Source organism: Dipodomys ordii, unplaced genomic scaffold (genome assembly GCF_000151885.1).
Source record: "Dipodomys ordii isolate 6190 unplaced genomic scaffold, Dord_2.0 Scaffold5, whole genome shotgun sequence".
Lineage (NCBI taxonomy): Eukaryota > Metazoa > Chordata > Mammalia > Rodentia > Heteromyidae > Dipodomys > Dipodomys ordii.
This window is the reverse complement of record NW_012267221.1, coordinates 30,131,178-30,152,428: the sequence shown is the minus strand read 5'-3', so window position 1 is coordinate 30,152,428 and position 21,251 is coordinate 30,131,178. Positions and strand designations below refer to the sequence as shown.

The 21,251-nt window shown below is 36.7% G+C and overlaps 2 protein-coding genes across 5 annotated transcripts in view; one reads left to right on the top strand and one right to left on the bottom strand.

The window, feature by feature from the left end:
• The window catches only part of Cerkl (ceramide kinase-like), an 83,492-nt gene that overhangs the window by 55,687 nt on the left and 6,554 nt on the right, over positions 1-21,251 (top strand). For 2 of the 3 annotated variants that reach the window (XM_013028842.1, XM_013028834.1), the window contains 5 exons: positions 17,916-17,990; positions 18,752-18,929; positions 19,006-19,065; positions 19,581-19,600; positions 19,696-19,804. In XM_013028842.1, coding sequence (XP_012884296.1) covers positions 17,916-17,990; positions 18,752-18,929; positions 19,006-19,065; positions 19,581-19,600; positions 19,696-19,804 — 442 coding nt within the window. Of the gene's footprint in view, positions 1-3,974; positions 4,039-10,423; positions 10,567-17,915; positions 17,991-18,751; positions 18,930-19,005; positions 19,066-19,580; positions 19,601-19,695; positions 19,805-21,251 lie in introns of all 3 variants that reach the window. The other variant, XM_013028827.1, reaches the window with a different exon arrangement.
• The window catches only part of Itga4 (integrin, alpha 4 (antigen CD49D, alpha 4 subunit of VLA-4 receptor)), an 82,124-nt gene continuing 78,892 nt past the window's right edge, over positions 18,020-21,251 (bottom strand). For both annotated transcript variants that reach the window (XR_001175546.1, XM_013028812.1), the window contains one exon: positions 18,020-18,880. The gene's annotated coding sequence lies outside the window, so the exon portion shown is untranslated. The remainder of the gene's footprint in view (positions 18,881-21,251) is intronic.

The following is a 21,251-nucleotide window of genomic DNA, read 5'->3' as shown; positions in this document are numbered from 1 at the left end:
TGAAGTATAGGTTGTGTGTAATCAGATGTATATTCATAGAGTACAGGTATATGTCACTTCCTGTGGGTGACAACCTCACCTTGGCTTTGCCCTCTATATTGGAAGCAGGAAGATGATGATCTTTAATGTTCTCAGTATATGTGTTGCCGAAGCGAACACATCTTTAATGTTCTTGAGATCAGGTTTAGTTTGTCTGTGTGCACATTAGGAAAGATTTTGTCATCTATATTGACAATCAAGATGTTATTGCTTTTAGGTTGATTTAGCCCAGGGTCACCTATATCTACCAAGATCAGGAGCCTTGGCTGCACTGCAAATCCTCTTGGCTTAACATGGTTGTGCTATGCATAAAATGCACAAGGGGAATACTTGAGAGCTGATATCTATCTCCCTACAATTGTTATCTGCTAGCTAGTGTTACCTTCACAGCAACACAAAATGTACCTACCTAGTATCTATTGTAGAAGAATTCTCAAATCATCTGAAGACAGATATCCTCTCTGCTCTTAATCTCTCCTGTTCATGACAGGCACTTTCATTTTCTTTCATTCTGTATTAACAAGGGAGCTAGACCTTATCACAAGTCATTATCACTATTATGGTCAAAGGCTTCTCTGAATGCAACCCCATTATTACTGTCAGAGCTGTGGGATTTCCTAATGACTAGATAGTTTTACCTGGTGTGTCGAGGCAAGGCAGAATTGTTAGAAAGTCAGAGAATTTGGGTCACTTTTCTTTCTTTTAGGATCACACTTCCCATTTTTTCCCTTTACCAGATCCTGTGTGTGTGTGTGTGTGTGTGTGTGTGTGTGTGTGTTGGCTTTTGATGCTCTAGTTGAAGCTTTTCCTTTCCATTCCTCAGACATGTCACTTGTCATTCCTGATCTTGCCTGGCAGAAGTCTAGGCAATCTGATGAAATCCAGTCACAAGCTAAGATGAAAGAAAAAGAATGTGTTACAAAAGGTGCTCGTAGCCTGAAGCATTACTCTTTTCACTTTTACCAACTTTGTAATTAAGATCTTCATGGTAAGGGCTGGAGGGAGGGAGAGAAAAAGAAGAGAGTGAGAGAGAGAGAGGGAGAGAGAGAAAATGGTTCTGGGAGAAGAGTTGTTTTCATTATCTTGTAACTGGTGATAAGTACCTATGGGCCATCTGTTTCCAGCATTCACATGTGATTTAGGGAGGTGGAAACATTCTTGGAAACAAGAAAAAACATCAGTGTGTTGTATGCATGAAAGTTATGTGATCAAATGTGTTTGGAAAAAGTCATTCTGACTACAGTGGAACAGGAATTGAAGGATCTTTTCTCATTTTGTAAACTGTCTTTTAGTGTAGTAACTACATCTTCCTCTACACAGAAGTTTTTGTTGTTGTTGTTGTTATTGTTTTTACTTGTAGGACTTGAACTAAGGACCTGCGCAATGTCCTTGAGCCTCTTTGTGCTCAAGGCTAGCTCTCTACCACTTGAGCTACAGTGCCACTTTTGGTTTTTGAGTAGTTAATTGGAGTTAAGAGTCTCATGGAGACTTTTCTGCCCAGGCTGGCTTTGAACCATGATCCTCAGATCTCAGCCTCCTGAGTAGCTAGGATTACAGGTGTGAGCCAGGGGCGCCTGGCTGTACAGAAGCTTTTTAGTTCAATACAATCCCACCTTTCATATTTGCTGAGCCCCTGGAATTATAAGCAGAAAGTTCCTGCCTATGCCAGCATGTTCTAACGTTTCTCATACTTCTTCCTATAGTCTTTCATGGTTTCTGATCTTACATTGAAGTCTTTGATCCATTTTTCAATTGATAATAACTAGTACAATGTGATCCAGTTTCAGCTTTCTGCATACAGATGTCCACTATTCCCTCTGTTTGTGAAGAGTTGTCTTTTTTTTGAACCTATATTTTTGGCTCCTTTGTTCAAAAACCAGATGGGTATAAGTACATGGGTTTATTTCTGGGCCTTCCAACTTGTTACATTGGTATTTAGTTCTGTTTTTCATGCCAGTACTAAGCTGTTTTTGTTACTACAGCCCTGTAGTGAACTGGAAAGTCTAAAGTTCTGATACCTTTGGCTAATCACTTTTATCCTTTTGTTCCAGACCAGTAAATTGTATTCAACATGCCCAGTATCCATTAAAATTGCTGCTTTGGGGTGGGTTGCACTAGTATATAGTCAAATACCACTTCAGACCAAAGAAAAATTATTTTAATTTTATTTAAAGTATCAATAACAATTATATAAATTTGGAGCTAATTGTGTACTGCATTTAAAGAGCTTTACCAAGTAAACTTTGGTATATAAACATGGCTTTATAAACTGATTCTCAACATAAATATTTTTTCCTTTTTTTTAGTGTGAAAATACTGTATAGGGGATTACAATTACATGGGCAAGATAATGAGTACATTTCTTTTTTTTAATTTTTTTAAATTTTATTTTATTTTATTTGTGAAGATACTGTACAGAGGGTTTACAATTACATGGGCAGGATAATGCGTACATTTCTTACCAAGCATTGCAGCCTCCTCCTTTGTTTACCCTTCCCATCCCTTCCCAGCCTCCCCCTCCTCCCAATCCCACTCTTTCTCCTTCCCCCCCTTCCATGAGTGCATTTCTTATCAAGCATTGTAGCCTCCTCCTTTGTTTCCCCTTCCCGTCCCTTCCCATCCTTCCCCTCCCCGCTCCCCCCCACCAGAGTTGTAAAGTTCATTTTTCCACATGACGACTTGTACATCTCATTGTTGCAATCAACATAAATATTTCTATACTTATCTTTAATTATATGTGTGTGTGTGTGTGTGTGTGTTTAAGCCTTTTTTTTAAGGTTGCACTTGCTTATGGTAATAAATGAATGATCAATCCAGTTTTCTTTTATGAGAACTTATCCTTCTAACTTTATTACCATTAATATTTTACATTTAGTTTTGTTAGATCTTTCTGATTAGAATTTAAAATGGAAGGGCTGGTTTCATGGGAATGCTAACAACATTTTGAATAACCTGTAGGAGAATTACAGTGTAACACTGCTAGAACAGCATGACTGTTTTAGATACCAAGACTAATAATTTTTAACACTATCCAGAAATGTGGTAGGGAAAGCTTGGACCATGCTGGCACCAGGCACAGACAGGCATGAAAGATTAATGTAATCTTGCATATAATGATGCACATTCTTACACAAAAAATCCATCTGCAGTGTCATGTCAGTCAGCAGAAATCCTTGATGGGTGGATACAGCTGGGCTGTCTCTTCTGGCAGAGCTGCCCCAGAAAATGCTAAATGTGCTTGTGATGGTTGGTGCCATCTGCAGTGTGCCCGTTTATCCTGCCTTCACTGGCATTTTCAGCACTGCATCGGGCATCGGTGATGGTGGAGCCAGCAATACGGTGTGACAGATTCATTTCCTCTGAGGATCCAGGCTCTGTTGGGCTGGTAGTCTACCCTCCCCATGGGTTTGGGTCTCTTCTCATTAGGGTTGGCTTTACTTTGTATTTTCACATCCAACACATTCTTTTTGAGTCTAGCAGTTCCAGATATACATTCTTCTGGTATGTAAATCGTACACTAACCTTTCCACTAATTTATTCATGTAAGGTTGCCAAGGCGATTTAACATTGACTGTTCGATGCCAGCGAACATGCTGTATTTTCAAAATACTCCAGCTCCTATGCTTCTGATTTAAAGGGAATTAATCTTATTTAGGGAACACTAAACAGACAGGAACCAAGATGAATTTTCTAAGCACGATGTGTTGGATATCCCCAAATGACTTATGGAGTTGGAACCAATGTATGCCCTCTTTTACATAAAACTATAAAACCTAATGCTTAATCCTCTTTGCTATGATTAAAATATAAATACTCAGTAGTAAATATTGTTTTATGATGTAACTGTTTGGTAATCACATTATCTTGCCAAACCAAGTTGCCAAGTATTGATCAGTATTTAAAAATTTCATCTTTGTGTTTTTATTTTTTGATAGTCACAGAATATGAAGGGCATGCTGTTTCGCTGCTTAAGGAATGTGAACTCCAGGGATTTGATGGGTAGGTTATATTATTCATCTGTATCATATAGTGTATACCATTAAATGTTTTGTAGCTTTTGTCATGTATTTAGGAACTATGATTTTTAAATACTTGTGATGTATGTAATCAGGTTTGGCTTTGTGCACATCTATATAATAACAACAAATATGATCTGGCATGATCATCCACCTTTCAGAATGTGGCATAGAAAAGCAAAAAGAGAAACCAGAAGTAGAGCTGTGACTTAACCACTAGAGCACTTGAGTGAAAAAGCTCAGATCTAGAGTTCAAGTCCTAGGACTGGAACAACAACAGCAGCAGCAACAACAACAACAACAACTAAAACAAAAGGAAGAAATGTAGAGCAGAGAAGCAGGATTAGAAGTGCAGGTCATGGTTGAGTGGATACTAAGATTGTTTATATTAATCTTGCTTTTGCAAAGTGCTTTCCCTCCTTGAACTACAACCAGAGCATTTTCAATCAGTCCCTGGAGAGAGGAATGTGAAGAGACCAGTCCTGCCCTGCTCCCAAAGGAAGTGGTAGCAAGCCCTTGGGGCCTGTCTCCAAAGGCAAGATTCCCCCTTTACAGCATGAGGTTCACTCTTTGAGGATCCTGCTGTCCCAGCAGGCCAAGGGAATCAGGCATGAAGTCATCAATATCAACCTGATAAATATGCCTGAGTGGTTTTTTACAAAGAGTCCTCTTGGTCTGGTGCCAGTTCTGGAAACCAGTCAGGGTCACTTTATCTATGAGTCTGCCATCATTTGTGAGTACATACCCTGGGAAGAAGACTCCAATGAGAAAGTATGCCAATAGATGATGTTTGAGTTATTCTCTAAGGTGGCCATCTTTGATATTAACCTTTATTAAAGGATAAAATAAAGAAGATTGGCCTAAAAGAATTATAGAAAGAATTCAGTAAGTTAGATGAGGTCCTATCTAGCAAATAGACAATTCCTTTGGTCTCTGTGATTAGCTTCTTCATCTGGCCCTCATTTGAATGTTTGGAACCACGGCAACTGAGTATGCCTCCCACATTCCAAAACTTAAGCTGTGGATGACAGCCATGAGGAGAGATCCCAGAGTATCAGCCTCTTCATTCATGGGAAGAACTACTGAGGCTTCCTAGATCTCAATCTATAGAACAGTATTGGGCCTGTGATGATGGGTTCTGAAGGCAACAAGAGTCAGAATGGAGCTGTGTCTGATAGTTTCTATAAACCATGATTTTATTTTTACCAAGTATTCACAATCTCAATGGCTCATCTCTGATTTGACATCCTGGCAAAATAGGGTTTCCACAGGATACTCAAAATAACGGTTTTGGTTTTATCATAGTCTTTGCTGTAACATCTCTCCCTTACCTTCTACCCCCTTCTCCCCTGCAGACCTAGACTTTAATCTAGAAGCTAACTTCTTATAGAAAATATTCACTGGGATATGTTGTGGTCATTTTGAGAAATAAATGTGTTTCAAGTTAAAGGAGAAAAAGAAAAGGAAAGGAAAAGAAGAGCTAAAGTGTAAATGTTCAGAAACTATATTAGACTGCCTTCTTCATAACATAGATACACTTGCTTTTATAATTTGGAATGTTTGTTTTTACCATGTATCAAGAACATTAGTGGGACACATTGTGATGATTGTATGTCATAACTATGCTGTGTTCCTCTTCTGCAAGTTAATTGGCAGCATTAAAGCTATCCATTAGCTATTTTTTCTCTGGATTGCTGCAGTAAGTGTGCAACAATAAAGCTGTTGTTTTCAGAAGGAATAAAATACACTATTTTTTTCTTTTAGTGCCAGTCTGGGGCTTGAACTCAAGGCCTGGGCATTGTCTCTGAACGTTTTTGCTCAAGGATACCACTCCACCACTTCAGCCACAGCCTCACTTCTTGCTTTTTGGGTGGTTAATTAGAGATAAGAGTCTCACAGACTTTTCTAAATGGGCTGACTTTGAACCACAATTCTTAGACCTCAGTCTTCTGACTAGCTAGGATTATAGGCATGAGCAGCAAAAGATGATGATTTCAATAATCCCCTTAATTTAATGACTCTTAACTAGGTGTGTTATTTATAGTAGAACTAGAAACCGTTTATGGTGATACATTGTTGGAAATGCAGATATTATTCACTGGCATGTAAACCTCAAAAACAAAGCAGGCGACATACATTTCATAGCTGTTAAAAAAGTTAAGTGAGATGATTTGCTAATGTCCTGTACTGATGTCTAAGATTAAAAGATCCTTTTTGGGGGGAGATTACTTTTTGTGGTAATGGATATGTGCAAGATTAAAAATGTGGTGTGTGAATTATTTTTGTCATATAGCACTGGGCTGGATGCAAGAAAAGAGTTGAAAAGGATTTGTCTATACTTTTACCAAAGTCACAGGCTTTTATCTTCCCCAAGAACTTCCACAAGGGTTTTTGTGTCTGTGCTGGCTTCAAACCTTGATCCTCAAATCTCAGACTCCTGAGTAGCTAAGGGTATAATAGTGAGCCAGAAGCATCTGGCTTAGAGTACCTCTTTAATGTTTTATTTTCGTTAGGTAATTATACAAAAGAGTTGCCATTCAGCAGAGCAGATTGTGGCAGTTCATTAATAAAGTGTTTCTGGGTTAATGTCATCTCTTTTAATATTTTCATCCCCGCATCCCACCCCACCCCTTACTCCACTTTTCTCAAGTTTTAGGTTCTGTATGGAATTTTTGCTATTTAACAAAGCACTTTGTGTGTACAAATGCATCTTGATCCATGTCATCCCTTCAACATCTTCACCCCCCCTTTGATGAACCCTTTCCCTTCTTCTTCTCAGTTCTGTGGCATATAAAATGCGTTATTGCCTATATTCTACTCATGGCCCCCATCTATTCTTCTACCCTTCTCCTCTTGCACCTGAGCATTGTAAGTGAATTAACTAAAACATATCTATGGAGAACAAAGATAGTGTAATTCTTTAGAAAGACTAAATTAAAGCCCAACAAAATGAGTAGCAGGAAATGGATACTTGTGAAGTGGGGGGGGGCTAAGAGGAGAGGGGTATAGAGTAATGCTTAAGTGTGGTTAAATTATTTCATTATAAAAAGCTGATTTATTTCCCCCTCTTACAGTCCAACCTCTTATGACATTTTTGTTGTGAAAACATCCCTTAGGTTGCATAGCTGTGCTTTGACATGATCTTAATGACCTAGTAGTTGTTGATGTAAATAAATGCATTCCTTCCTAACTCAATTTCTTCCTGGTTTCACTGCTTTTTTGTATTGATTTACAAAATAATAAAATGCTCGTAAGGCTGCTTTGTTTGGATTTCATGTTTAGAAAAGAAGGAAGCGATACTGAACATTGTGGTCTCTAAAGCCAAAATGTCTTGTTTTAAATCCCTTGTTAGGAAGTTCTACATCTTACTGTAGTGGCTGCATGTCTCTTTCTAGCCTCTTAGTTTGTGAATTAGAGCTATTCATATCTATGGTATCAGCTACTGTTCAGGTTAAATGCCCATACATGAGGAGTATCCAGATCAGTGATATATATATGTATATATATATTCATACTTATTAGGTGATACTAATAGTAATTATTTACTAAGTGCAACTATTATCATTCACACTAACTCCAGAAAATATTAACATGGAATGCATTATGTCAAATGTGCACAGGTTTTTATTGAAGAGAATTCTCATAGAAAGGCTTTGTCTTCAAAGTCCAGCAATAGGTTTATATATATGGTGCTATAACTGGATACAAAGCTCCAAAAGTCACATGCTTGCCCCCCTACTTATGTAAGAATCAAAGCCTTTGGTACTTCAATTTTTTTTTGGTGACTATACAGTTCATTAGATCACTTAGAAATGTCAATATGCAGCCAGACTCTAGTGACTCATGCTGATAATTTTAGCTCCCCAGGAGACTGAGAGCTGAGAGTCAAGGTTCAAAGCATCACTGGCAGAAAAGTCTCCAACTAACTAGCAAAAGTGCTGGAGTGGAGGCATAGCTCAAGGGGTAGAGCACCAGCTGTGAGCAAAAGAATAAAAAAAATCCTGAACACTAAACTCTGAGTTCAAGTCCCAGTATTGGCACACCCCCCCAAAAAAAAGTCAGTATGTGCATGGGCATAGATTAAAAACTTTTACTAAATTCACAGTATGTTTGGAAATCCTATGGATACTTTACAAATCAAACAGATAAGATTCAATCAACCTTGCCTTCCTTACTTATAAAGATGGGGCCAACATCTATTACACAGAATTCTGTGGCTTGAATACCAAAAAATAAACATTTTATATGACATACTGTTGGTCCACAGTAAATGTTATCTCCTTCCTATGATTTGATCACCAGATTGTGAAACTCTGGAATCAGGTTAGACATTAATAATAGCGACAACACCAGTAGTAATAATAGTAAACATAATAGTGCCTCTAACCTAAGCAGAGCTGGCTTTCTTTTAAACAGAGTGGGCCTGGATTTCCAGGCTATGCAGAGCTCTAAGTGTTAACCAGAAGGGATGAGGGGAGTAGAGGCTGGAAGGATGCTGGGGAAACAGATGAGAAATATGCTTCAGTTTCTGCTCTCTATCTTTGCAGCTTCCTAAATTTAAGGAACAAGTAACCTTTGTTGATTCTAGCCTATAGCATTTCCTTGGTGGGCACATAGTTTGTATAAATGCAATGGATGTTGGGTTCTAGTGTCTATTAATTAGAAGGTTCACCATGAAATCTCTGGTTTCTCCAGAAGCTCTGTTTTTCGCTGCTTCTCACATGATATGAATAGGCTATAGTTGAGAACTACTACTCTGTAGACTCTTAGTTTTTCCATCTATATTTTTTATTGTAAAAATACTGTACAGAGGGGTTACAGTTACATGAGTAAGGTCATGAGTACATTTCCTATCCAGCATTGTTACCTCCTCCTTTCCTTTTTCCTACCACCCCTTCCCTCGCACCTTCCCAACTCCCCCCCACCCCTACCCCTGATGTTGTAAAGTTTATTTTCAACATAGTATGTTGCACATCTCATTGTTGCAATGGGTCAACCTGTATCCTTATTTCAGCATTTTGTTATTTAATTTCTCCTTCCCAAATTAGAAAACTGTATATATAAGATGCAGGGTATCAGAATCAAATAACAGTGAAAACAGGGATTTTACTGGGGGGAAGAAGGTATAAAAGGAACAAAATTCTCATGGTACATTGAATTTGTAGATAGCCTTGGGAAATATTGCCATTTTCACGATGTTGATCTTTCTAATCCAGGAGCGTGGGAGGTTTTGCCACTTCCTTATTTCTGCTTTAATTTTCCTTTTCAGGTTTTTTTAAAGTTTTCATCATAGAAGTCCTTCACTTCTTTAGTTAACTCCTAGGTTATTTTATTTTTTGTGGGGCTATTACAAAAGGGTGCTTTCCTAATTTCAGCCATGCTCTTCCAAGCAGACTCATAACATATTCTTACTGGTACCTACTTTCAATAACACAAAATCATTCACTTCTTTTGGGTAGTTGATGACATTTTCATAAAATTATATTTAATGTTTAGGTACAAGTAATTAACATGAATATATTAAGTTTGTGGGTCCTTACACCCAAAGTGTACTTACCATGAAATCAAAAAATATATCAGCAATCTTATCTCTACTAAAAGGTAATCACACTAGCTGGGCACTGGTGGCTTACACCTGTAATCCTAGCTACTCAGGAGGTTGAGAGCTGAGGATCACAGTTTGAAGCTAGCCTGGACAGAAAAGTTTCTGTGAGACTATTATCTCCAATTAACCACTCAAATGGTAGAGTGCTAGCCTTGAGCACAGTCTCAGGAACAGCCCTGAGTTTAAGCCCTACAATGGACAAAAACAAACAACAACAACAACAAACTCCAAAGGTAGTCACACTAAATTTAGAAGCCCCCTATAGCTGCAATGGCAAGGAAATGAAAGACAGGTCACATTTGCCACAATTACTTTCATGCACTAATTGTAGTTGACAGTTCCTTAAAAGAAAGCTTTCTATTTTAAGTCCTGTTTATTGCTATTCCTCTTTTCACAGCTTTATTGAAAAAAAATAACAGAATTTTATGACTTTGGTTGGTGTTAAATGAATTCCAAATGACAGTATCATTAACAGACAAAATGAGAATGATATGTTTTGGGATATTAACAAGCAACTGCAAGTTAAATGTGAATTAATACAGTCAAATGTTTTAATGCCTCTTAATTCACTTAAAATATTTTGCCTTGGAGCAATTATTGGGTGTTGCATTTATGAAGTAAACTTGGGCTATGCAGTGCTTTTAAGCTTATCAGCCATGATCACCAAATAGGTATGTACCTTGACAAAGTTAGTAAGTAGTTTTAAGTCCAGGTGTCAGGAATAATGAGTGATGGTTCTGAAATGTTACTCTCTTTTCTCTAGTGTTGTCTGTGTTGGAGGCGATGGATCTGCTAGTGAAGTGGCCCATGCTTTACTTCTGAGAGCCCAGAAGAGTGCTGGGGTGGAGGCAGACCATGTCCTGTGTCCAGTCAGAGCGCAGCTTCCCCTTGGCTTAATACCAGCAGGTAAGGGAGTGGCCACAGACTTCTGAAATAGACACTGCTCTATCAATCCTTTGTCCCATTTCCAGTACCAACACAGTTAGACATATAGACTAGGAGTCTGAAAGACTTGGCTCTTGGCGTCTCCACTAGCAGACGTGAGGTTTGGGACAAACCAGTTTTGTCCTGAAATTCGGCTATTTAGTTAATCCATAATACTCACTTCATTACAAGGTTATTGCAGTACTAAATTAGATAACGTTTAGGAAGGGTTAATGCATAAACCATCAATATATGTAATTCCTTTTATTCCATGAAATATTCTACTGGTTACATAGTACTGAAGAGGGAGTTTCAAAACAGCCACTCCAACCAAACTACACAATTACAATTCCAAAGGAAATAAAATATGGAGCTCATATAATTGAAACTCTCATGTAATAACTAACTTCAAGAACCTACATGATTACTTCTGCCTCTCCAGAGGACCTGGAATGAGTTTCTTCAGGGCCTGGCTAAGTACCCAGTAGCTGGAAAAGAATGTGACACAGGCATTAGACATTTATTAAGCATTACTATAGCACATATTAAAGCAATGTGTCTCAAGGAGACTTTAGAGAGTAATTAACACTTTTGGCCTAAAATGGGTATAATTCTGAAAAGATGACTGTGAATTATTTTCCTAGCTATAAAAATAATAAAAAAAAATGACCGGAGTGACTGAGAAAAACAACACAACAACAACAACAACAACAAAATGGGGTGGAAGATTATGATGTGAAATGTGCCAGACCCTGGGTGTTCTGTAGCCACGCACAAGACGCTGTTGAGTTATATTTGAGATTCAGTAGAGAACTATGGGTTGTTTCACGTTGAGGGAGCCATTGGAGGTATTTGGTTTGAGGAAGACTCATTTTGCTGCAAGATGTACAATGATTAGAAGAGTGCAGAAGAACAGTTAGAGCAAGACTGGTCCAGAAAGCAGACCAACTTTTACAAGATTGTTATGTAATATAATAATCCTAATCCCAAATTCTTACTTAAACCAACAATAGTGAAGGAAATGGATTATTTTTAATTAAAAATATAATCCAGTGCTGCTAAAATAAAAGGAAAATAATTTTTATCGAGGAAAAAAATACCTGAGACTGAAATTTCAGAAAAACATTATTTGCAAACCATGTTTGATTAGTGTGAATTCAGTGTATGTAATACTGCTATTAAATTGAAAAATAATAGGAATTCCAGTACATGTTTTTAATTTAAGGAGTTTTATTTATGTTTTTATTTTAAATTTTTATTGTAAAGGTGATGCACAGAGAGGTTGCAGTTTTATAAGGCAGGTATTGAGTACATTTCCTTTTGAACAGTGTCACCCCTTCCTTCATTTTCTTTCAGTTTTTCCATCCCTACTCTCAAGTTATAGTGTTCATTTCCAACTTTCACTGCCGAATTAGTTCACCCCTTGTTCCACCATTTCTGTGCTCCTATTTTCCTCCTCAAATCAAATAAACTTACATACCCAATGCATTCTTAGAAAATAAAGTCATTCATAAAAGCAAGCACTTGAATATGCTAAGATATATAATTATAATTTCAAGATATATATTATATGTAATAAATATCATATATTTATATATGATCAATAATGGTTTCTAAAAAGGAAATTATAAAGTAACCTTCAAAGGAAAAAGAGAAAAGATGTGTTTGAGGTCATTGTTTTATGTCATTTTATCTTTTATTTTTGACCTTTTTGTGTCTAAGGTTCTGAGTGCAGTTAGGGGAACCTTTCTAATATTTCCCTCTCTGGGAATATATGTGCTGAATTCATGGGTTATTTTTTTTAAAAGTTTCTTATGCTTATGTTTATTACTTTTTAAAATGATATTATTAAAGTGTTGTTCAGAGAGGTTACCATTTCATCATGGGTTCTTTTCATTAGTATTTAGAGTTCTTAGGTTAGGCACTAACTTCCCTGTTTCAAAGGTTAAAAGGAGAGGTTCCAAGATTGTGTGTGTATGTGTGTGTGTTTGTGTGTGTATGTGTGTGTATGTGTATTAGAGAGAGAGAGAGGGAGAGAAAGATATTAAACAGCAAAACAACAAGTAGCATTTCCAGTTACATTTTTATTATGTACCTGATTTTATAAAGGAATCATATTGAATTTATCCTTTAAAAATATATTTCTGATTCCAAGACTATTCTATACATTCTCTGGGTATTTGTTGAAATGCAATTGAATGTCTTTGTTTAGAAGACACTGTACATTGTCACAATTCTTGTTGTTGGGTGAAAGATTCAGCTTACTAATTCTAAAAGAAGGGAAAATCACGTGTGGGCTGTGTTTAATGTGAGGATACTCTGCTTAGTCAGGGATCTTGATAAGGAATGAGAGAGCAAGAGCAGGAGCTGTCCAAGCTGAACATGAGGACATAGTCTGCCTCTGAAGCCATTTGCTTCCTAGAGAGAGACACCCAGAGGGAGAGTGTTTAGTAAATTACTCCACTGAGCCAACAGACTAAGCCACTGAATTATGATCAGGCTCAAATGGATCAGATGTGGAGAAGCCTGTATTTGAACTGCTGGTCATTAGAAATTATGCTTGTTGCTATGGGAACTGGTGCTAAGGAGCTACACAGAAAGATTCCGATTAAAACTGGGGAAGAGGAAGAAAAAAGCCTGAGAGGACATAAAAATAAAAAGGCAATCCAGTCGTTGTAAAACAAGACTCAGTCCACATACTGATGGCTGTGAACCATTTATTTCTATAGAGTTTGCATAAATAAATTCATGCTTTCCAATTAATTTGAGGAGAATAAAATATTGCCAAGGGACTCTTAATTTCTATGATATTTCAGGCAAAGAACCAAACTGTAGGTGCCATTTTCATGAGAATTTTAGATATGCTTGACTAGGAAGTCATTACATCACATTTATCTGTTTGGATGTGGGAGACATTAACAGCCTTATGAATATTCATAGTGTCTGGTTAATTAAGTTAATTGTTCAGCAGAAGTGCTTGCACTTCCAAGGACTTTTTCTTTTTCCTCCCTGTCTCTCTGTCTCTCTGTCTCTGTCTTTGTCTGTCTCTCTGTCTCTCTGTAGTTTTCTGTCTAGTATTTCATCAGTCACACTTTCCTTAATTGCTACTGCTGTCCTTATCCTTTGTATTTGACACATATTAGCAAGCCTGTGGAGGGGAGGTGGTGGGCAAAGATTATAGTAGTGTGAAGAAATACAGTATAACTTTTGGGCCTAATTAAAATGTTTACCTTGAGACAGAACATTTATAGCTTATGTAGAATCATTAAAATTATACCATTGTTAGTTATATGAACAATATTTTTGGCATGGCGATACCTTGTCAAATAGAGCGCAATTATTTGAACCAAAATGTGATCCATTTTCAGATGAGCCAGACAAAAACTACCTATAATTTGACAATTACTATGAACTTTCTCATAAACTTACTATTTTCTTTAGAGTATAAAAATCTCTGTTCAGAAATTAAGGTACCTTAGGGAATAGAAGATGCCTAAAATAGAATTCTGAGTTCTGGTCATGCTTATGCTCACTGCTAAATTCTACACAATCAGGACGAGTTACCATGTCTGAGAGAGTGTACACCTAAAATCCATCTCAAGCCCTGCAAAGAGATTGGTACTTGAGCACACTTGCTGGGAGTGAGTATGTTCATTCAAACTCACAGGAAGCAAGCAATCCATTTCCTTGAGTCATGATATGTGTCATTCTCTATCACACATGGCAATACATTATGCTTTTTAATAGCCTTTCTAGAGGAATATGTTTTATGGTCTACTCCTAATTAACCATGGTAATGGAGGAAGTGTATTTCATGGAGTACTGTAATCCATTGATAATCCTAAATATCTCACTCTAATTATGTGGCCTCCCATGAAACCTTTACCATAAATCTGGGAAGAAAACTGGATTGATTTGTTTTCCCTTTTCATTCTCTTTCTTTTTTGAGAAAGATTAACAATTTAGTAGCGAAAGGGCAAGATGTAGGAAGCCAAAGACTTATTGGAAAGGCCTGTGTTCAGATTCAAAGAGTCTCATGTTTGCAAGTGACTTCTTCTCAAACAGTAGAGTATAATGGAATCCCCTGGAGGTCTTGTTAACACAGACAACTGGGTGACCCTTCCATAGATGCACACTCACAGCACACACACACTCTGATTGAGTGAGCTGCAGGTGACACCCAGGGATCTGCATTTTTCACAAGCTTCTGGGTAATTTGGATCCTGCTGATTTATAGACCAGAAATTCCATATATACCTCAAGTCATGGGTACACAAGTCATTGGGGGTATTAAAAAGTACAGACTTAGTTCAGTATATCTAGAGTGACCTCTGAAAGTCAATCTTTTAAAAGTGTATATTCTCCATTAATTGCTTATTCAAACTCTTTCCTCACCTATTTTTAAATTGACATAAACCTATACATATTTAACACATGCAACATGATGTTTTGAAATATGTACACATTGTGGAAGGTCTAAATTAAGCTAATTATGCTAATTACCATATATTGCTCACATACTTATTTTCGTGTGTGTGAGAACACTTAAAATCTACTCTCAGCAATTTTCAAGTATGTAACACATTAATTATAATCATCGTGTAGTATAACAGCTTTCTTGAACACATTCTTCATAGTTCAAAATTTTCATTTTCAGAGGCAAACCTATCCCAAACTTGTCCTCTGTTGGCCCATAGTAATGTGAGTACATGTTCTCTGCTTTTACAATTTGAATTCAGGGCTTCACATGCCCTACAGGATGTTTTCCCATATGCACTATTCCACCAGCACTGTTTTGTTTGGCTATTTTAAGATGGGTCTTGCTTAAAGCTCGATCCAACTTGGACTGGAATACTCCTACTAGTAAATCACATTTTCCCTGGGATGGCAGGTGGATGCTACTTCATCTAGTCCTTGTCTTTCCTCCATGGCTTTGAATACAGGCATTCATTACTGAATCCAGCCATTGGATTAGATGGAGTCTTGTGAACATTTTACACCCAGGGCTGGCCTAAAACAACAATCCTTCAATTTATCTCAGCCTCCCAAGTAGTTGGAATAATTAGCTTGATCCACCATTGTCAGCCAATTTACAAAAATATTGTGTATAAAGGTGAAATTGCATAGTATTCATTGCATAGTACCTGCCTATTTCATGTGGCATAATACCCTCCAGTTTCATTCATATTGTCTCAAATGATTGGATTTCCTTGGGTTTGAACTCCAGCCTTGAGTCATATCTCTAGCCCTGTTTTTCATAGAATATTGTTTGTGGGCCTGAACCATGATCCATAGTGGATCATGGATTACATAGGATTCAAATTATTATTGGGATGGCAAGCACATTCTTGCTTGGGTATCCGGCTGCCCTCAGGGTTTTAGAGCTTTTTATCTGGTCCAGTCTGGATCTCCATTATCCTCCCAATCTTAGCCTCTCATTTAGCTTGGCAACTGAAGTCATGACTGTGCCCACGTATACATTGAGAAAATGTCTTGCTACCATTAATCTTCATTCTCAGCTTCGCAGTTAGCTAGGATTACAAAGGTGAGGTTGGCTCTCAGCCAGGATTTCCTGTTTTAATAAATATGAATACTATTCTATTGTGAATATATACCATATTTCCACTCATCCATTGATGAATACTTAGGTTAATTCAATGTCTTGGCTGTTATGAAAAACTTCCTTTTCAAAAGGAAGCCCCTCAGTAATTGTAGTTCTGTTTTCAGGGTTTTTGTTCGTTTGTTTGTTTGTTTTGTTTTGAACCTCCATACTGTTTTTCCTTTCCCTATTGTGTTATCTTGACACCTTTATGGAAAATCAGTTGAGATTTTTATTTCTGGGATTATATCCTGTTCCCTAGGCCCCTCTCTCTCTCTCTCTCTTTTAATCTTTCCTGAAATACTTTCTTTTTTTAAAAAAAATTTATTGTGAAAATACCGTACAGAGGGTTACAATTACATGAGTAAGGTAATGAGTACATTTCTTATTAAGCATTGTTGCCTCCTCCTTTGTTTCCCCTTCCCATCTCTTCCTATTCCCCTCTCCCCTGCCAGAAACACAACAAATCAAAGAAAGGTTGGACAAATGGGATTGCATGAAATTATAGAGCTTCTGCATGGCAAAGGACATAGCTAGCAAGATCAATAGAAAGCCCATGGATTGGGAAAAGATCTTCACTAGCCATACAATGGACAAGGGTCTCATATCTAAAATATACTTGGAACTCAAAAAATTAAATCCCCCAACAACAAATCCTCAAAGAAACAACTGCCCAATAAATAAGTGGGCTAAAGACTTAAAGGGAAACTTCTCTGAAGAGGAAAGAAGGATGGCCAATAGACACATGAAGAAATGCTCAACCTCTCTAGCCATAAAAGAAATGCAAATCAAAACAACATTGAGATACCACCTCACCCCAGTTAGAATGGCTATAATCAAGAGCTCTAATAACAACAGATTCTGGAGGGGATGTGGACAGAAGGGAACCCTACTGCATTGTTGGTGGGAGTGTAAACTTGTTCAACCAGTTTGAAGGTTCCTCAAAAGACTCCACATAGAGCTCCCCTATCACCCAGCAATCCCACTTTTGGGAATTTACCCAAATGATCACAAACAAGACCATACTAAAGCTACTAGCACAACTAGGCTTCTCTTTTTTATACCAGTATTGTGTTTTTCAAAATTACTGTAACTTTGTAGCATATTTTTAAATCAATGTGATGCCCATTGCTTTGCTTTTTCTCCTCAAGAGTGCTTTAGCCACTGAGGGTATTTTGTGGTTCTATATATAAGATTTTAATGAGAAAAATGGGATTGCATCAAATCATTGGATGGAAATTGGTTTGGGATTTAGCAATATTCTCCCAATTAATGAGCATGAATAATTTCTCATTTATTTGTGTTATGTTCAATTTCTTTAATCAGTATCTGTTGATTTTCAGTGCTTTTATAATTTTCTTTTGCCTCCTTTAAAAAATTTGTTTGTAATGGTTTTGCTTTTGTAGCCATGATAAATGGGATTAAAATTATTTTTAGAAGGTTTGTTGTAAGTCTATAGAAACATTAATGGCTTTTGTATGCTGGTTTTTTTTTCTTGCAATCTTAATGAAGCTATTACTTCTAACAGTTCTTTTGGTATAGTCTTTAGTGTTTTCTATATATGTGTTATTTGCAGCAGTGACTTTTTTCTTTTCACTTTTTAAAGTTTCTTTCTCTTGACTCTCTACTCTGGCCTGGACTATTGTGAATGGTAAAGTAAGAGTAAATGTTAACTTATGAACTTAGAATGTATGTTATATTGATGGTATATGATTTCACTTTGCTTTGACAGGATCAACTAATGTTCTCGCTCATTCTCTTTATGGGATCCCTCATGTGGTAACAGCAACTTTGCACATTATCATGGGTAAGAATTCTTCCAAATAATTTCATATTGTGAAAAAGATTTTTATTTACATAGAAAACACTGTGACTTCTGTCTTATTTAAGGAATGGCAAATTTGTTGTCTCTCAAAGTAGAGAAACATTTGACTACAACCCCATAATTAATTAGGCAAGGTTTACATTATTTTATCACTTCTCTTTTCAAAATAGATACTTGGTAAAGAACCATAAATAAAATCTTGCTATAATCTACACAAAGAAATGTTATAATGTTGTTCAAAAATCACAATTTTTTAATCAGATCAACAAACACCCAGAATACTATCTGTGTACGTAATGTATACAATTGTTGTACCATGACTAGGATTATGCTATTAAGAGAAGAAAATGGAAGGAAAAGTAATTTGCATGGTATACATTTGCAGACCAAATTGATAGCATTGCATCCTAATTGACAGCATTTAATTTAAGATAAATTCAGTGAAAATTACTGTTTTGTCAAAGTATAATTTGCCCAACAGCTTCATATCCTTAATCATGTTTTACATGAAACAGTAATAAGTTGCAAATTTTACTGCTTTGTAATCCTTCATTTAGCTCCTGAGAAAGTTATAAAGAACATTTGCAGTAGGTCTAGTTAACAGAGATAAATCAAGGATATTCATTAGGGTGCACAGTATTTCCAGATATTCTTCTACAAGGTATGGTCTCCCATGTTTGTTGTTTTGACAAGATGCCTTACAGCACTTACTGATGGACTGCTGTCACCCTGGTTTGTTCAAGGACACCTGCAGCCAGTTGATGTCTGCACGTTTAGCACCTGTGGCAAACTTCTTCGCTTTGGCTTCTCCGCCATGTTTGGCTTTGGTGGAAGAACTCTGGCTCTAGCAGAAAAGTATCGCTGGATGTCTCCTAACCAAAGGAGAGATTTTGCTGTGATTAAGGCCCTGACAACACTTAAGTAGGTGTTTTTCTTAAATGAAAAATTCTATATCCCATGGTCAATGGCTATTAATAAGATTTTTGTTATATTTTAGGCCAGAGGATTGTACAATATCATTTTTACCACTTAACAACTCTCAGGATGAACTCCAGAGGTACTGTATCTGTTGTTAAAGCATAGTACTTTTGATCATACACAGTGCATCAGATTTGTAATCTTTCGTGATTATATACTAAAGAAGGGTACAGAATAATTAATTGACTCCTACAGATCTAACCACATCATTCTGCCTTTTGGCCTGGTCATTTTCCCTTCATCCAGTCATTTATTCACTCAAGAATTGCTTGAGTGTGTACTGTATACCAGGTACTTTGCATATAACCATAGGTAACCCCCCCACACACAATTCTGCCCATATGAGAATTTTAGAGTGAATATAAACATTAAGCCATACAAAGAAAGGATTCCAGTTATCAGGGAAACAGAAAATCATTGTTCATTGTTCTTACCACTTTTTATACTTTTAAACTAATAGGCACATTATGACGTTGTCAATAACAAAATGATATACATATGTTTACTAAGAAAATATTGACTAGGTCCTCTGCTTTTCCAGAGTTTAAAAATGCGCGTGTCCTAATTTTGTATCTTTTGTTTTCTTTCTTTTAGACAAGGCTCTCCCAAGTCTGGTGAGTCTAATTGTATCTCTTTGAGATCTGGGGCAAGCTCTACTAAGGTTTTACTCTGCTGAAGGAAAGTCACTAATGACTTCCATTACCTCTAGGCTGCAGTGACCACTGGCAAACGCTACAGGGTCAGTTCCTGAATGTCAGCATCATGGCAATCCCTTGTCTGTGTTCTGTGGCACCTAGAGGTTTGGCACCTAACACTAGGTGAGTTGGCATGTTTACTGAGTCACTAATATTCTTTTATATAAACTCAACATTCATTTACATGATCAATAAATCAGCTAGCTAGACTCTTACCAAGAGTCTCTCTGTAATCTTAGAATTTTCAAAGGATTTTTCACCATGCTAGATGGAGAACAATTGTGGAACTATAAAATTTGTCAACTAATCAGTGATTATCTAATATTACTGAGGCTAAAATAATATTCCTTGTGTCTTACTGAAATAATTTTGTTACTGAAATAAAACTTTGTTGCTGTATTTATATTTATTTGCTAGGCTTGACAACATCATTAAATTCTTGTTCTTGTAAATGTATCTTCATTGAAATTTTAGAAACATAAATATCCTTTAACATGAAAAGGATCATGTGTCTGGGTGTATAGTTGATAGTTTTAGTTAAAGAAAACACTTTGGTCCTATTTAATATGCACTGTGGCACATAGGAATCTCTTGTCCATGTTTTCCATTAAATAAGTGGAGATATTTTCTATGTCTTGGACACAAGGCTTTAGATCTTCCTTTTCTTGCTTATTCTTTTAAGCAGCTGATCATTTATCTGTCTAAAACTAATTATTTCGTTAATCCAGTCACACAGAGCACAGAAGAAACTATCATAAATGATGTAAATTAGAATCAATTGTATATTGTTCTCAGAAGTTAGATGACAGGATGATTTAAATATGTGGACAAGTTATAATGTTTTTAATGATTAATTTCAAATTCCCTTTAAAGATATTTACCCAGAATGACTTAACAGCTAGAAATAGGAATTAATTTTCAATAACTACTTTGCAATGGATAAAAAGGTTATAAACAGGGAAATACCCACAATTTTAGAAAAAAGAGGGAAACCAACTTTGGTGATTAAAACTCAGATGACATCATCTTCATAATTATGTCTAGTTGGAAGGTGTATTTTGAAGCTTTTATAATTCTCAAATTAAGCCTAGTTATTTCCAATCCACATCCTCAGTAATTCTAGGCAGTTTCCTTCACTACCCTCTAAAAGCTGGCTGCTGACTGACAGACTGTGTTCTATAGGAATCTAGACATTGCTTGTTGCTCTAGGACCTTTACAGGAGGAAGTTCAGTTTTGGAAGGAGCAATTGACTCCCACCTTCTTCAAAGAACTACAGTTGGTTGGATTCTACTTCTGACTGCCCAGGTTGAATCAGTATTGATGAGTTTTTCAGAGGAGGAGGATTAGAGATTTCTCCTGTGGTTTATAGTAAAAACAAGCCATTTTCTGTACAAAGGGCCTTTAGCTTGGACCTCAGTTTTGCCAGAGATTATCAGAAATATGGTTTCTGGATGAATCAAGACAAGTAAAGAGGGAATCCTATTATCAACTTTTTTCCCTGATAAAGTTTAATTTACTTCAAATTAATTTCCGTACAAAAATAAAAATAGACAGTAGCTAGATATCAGT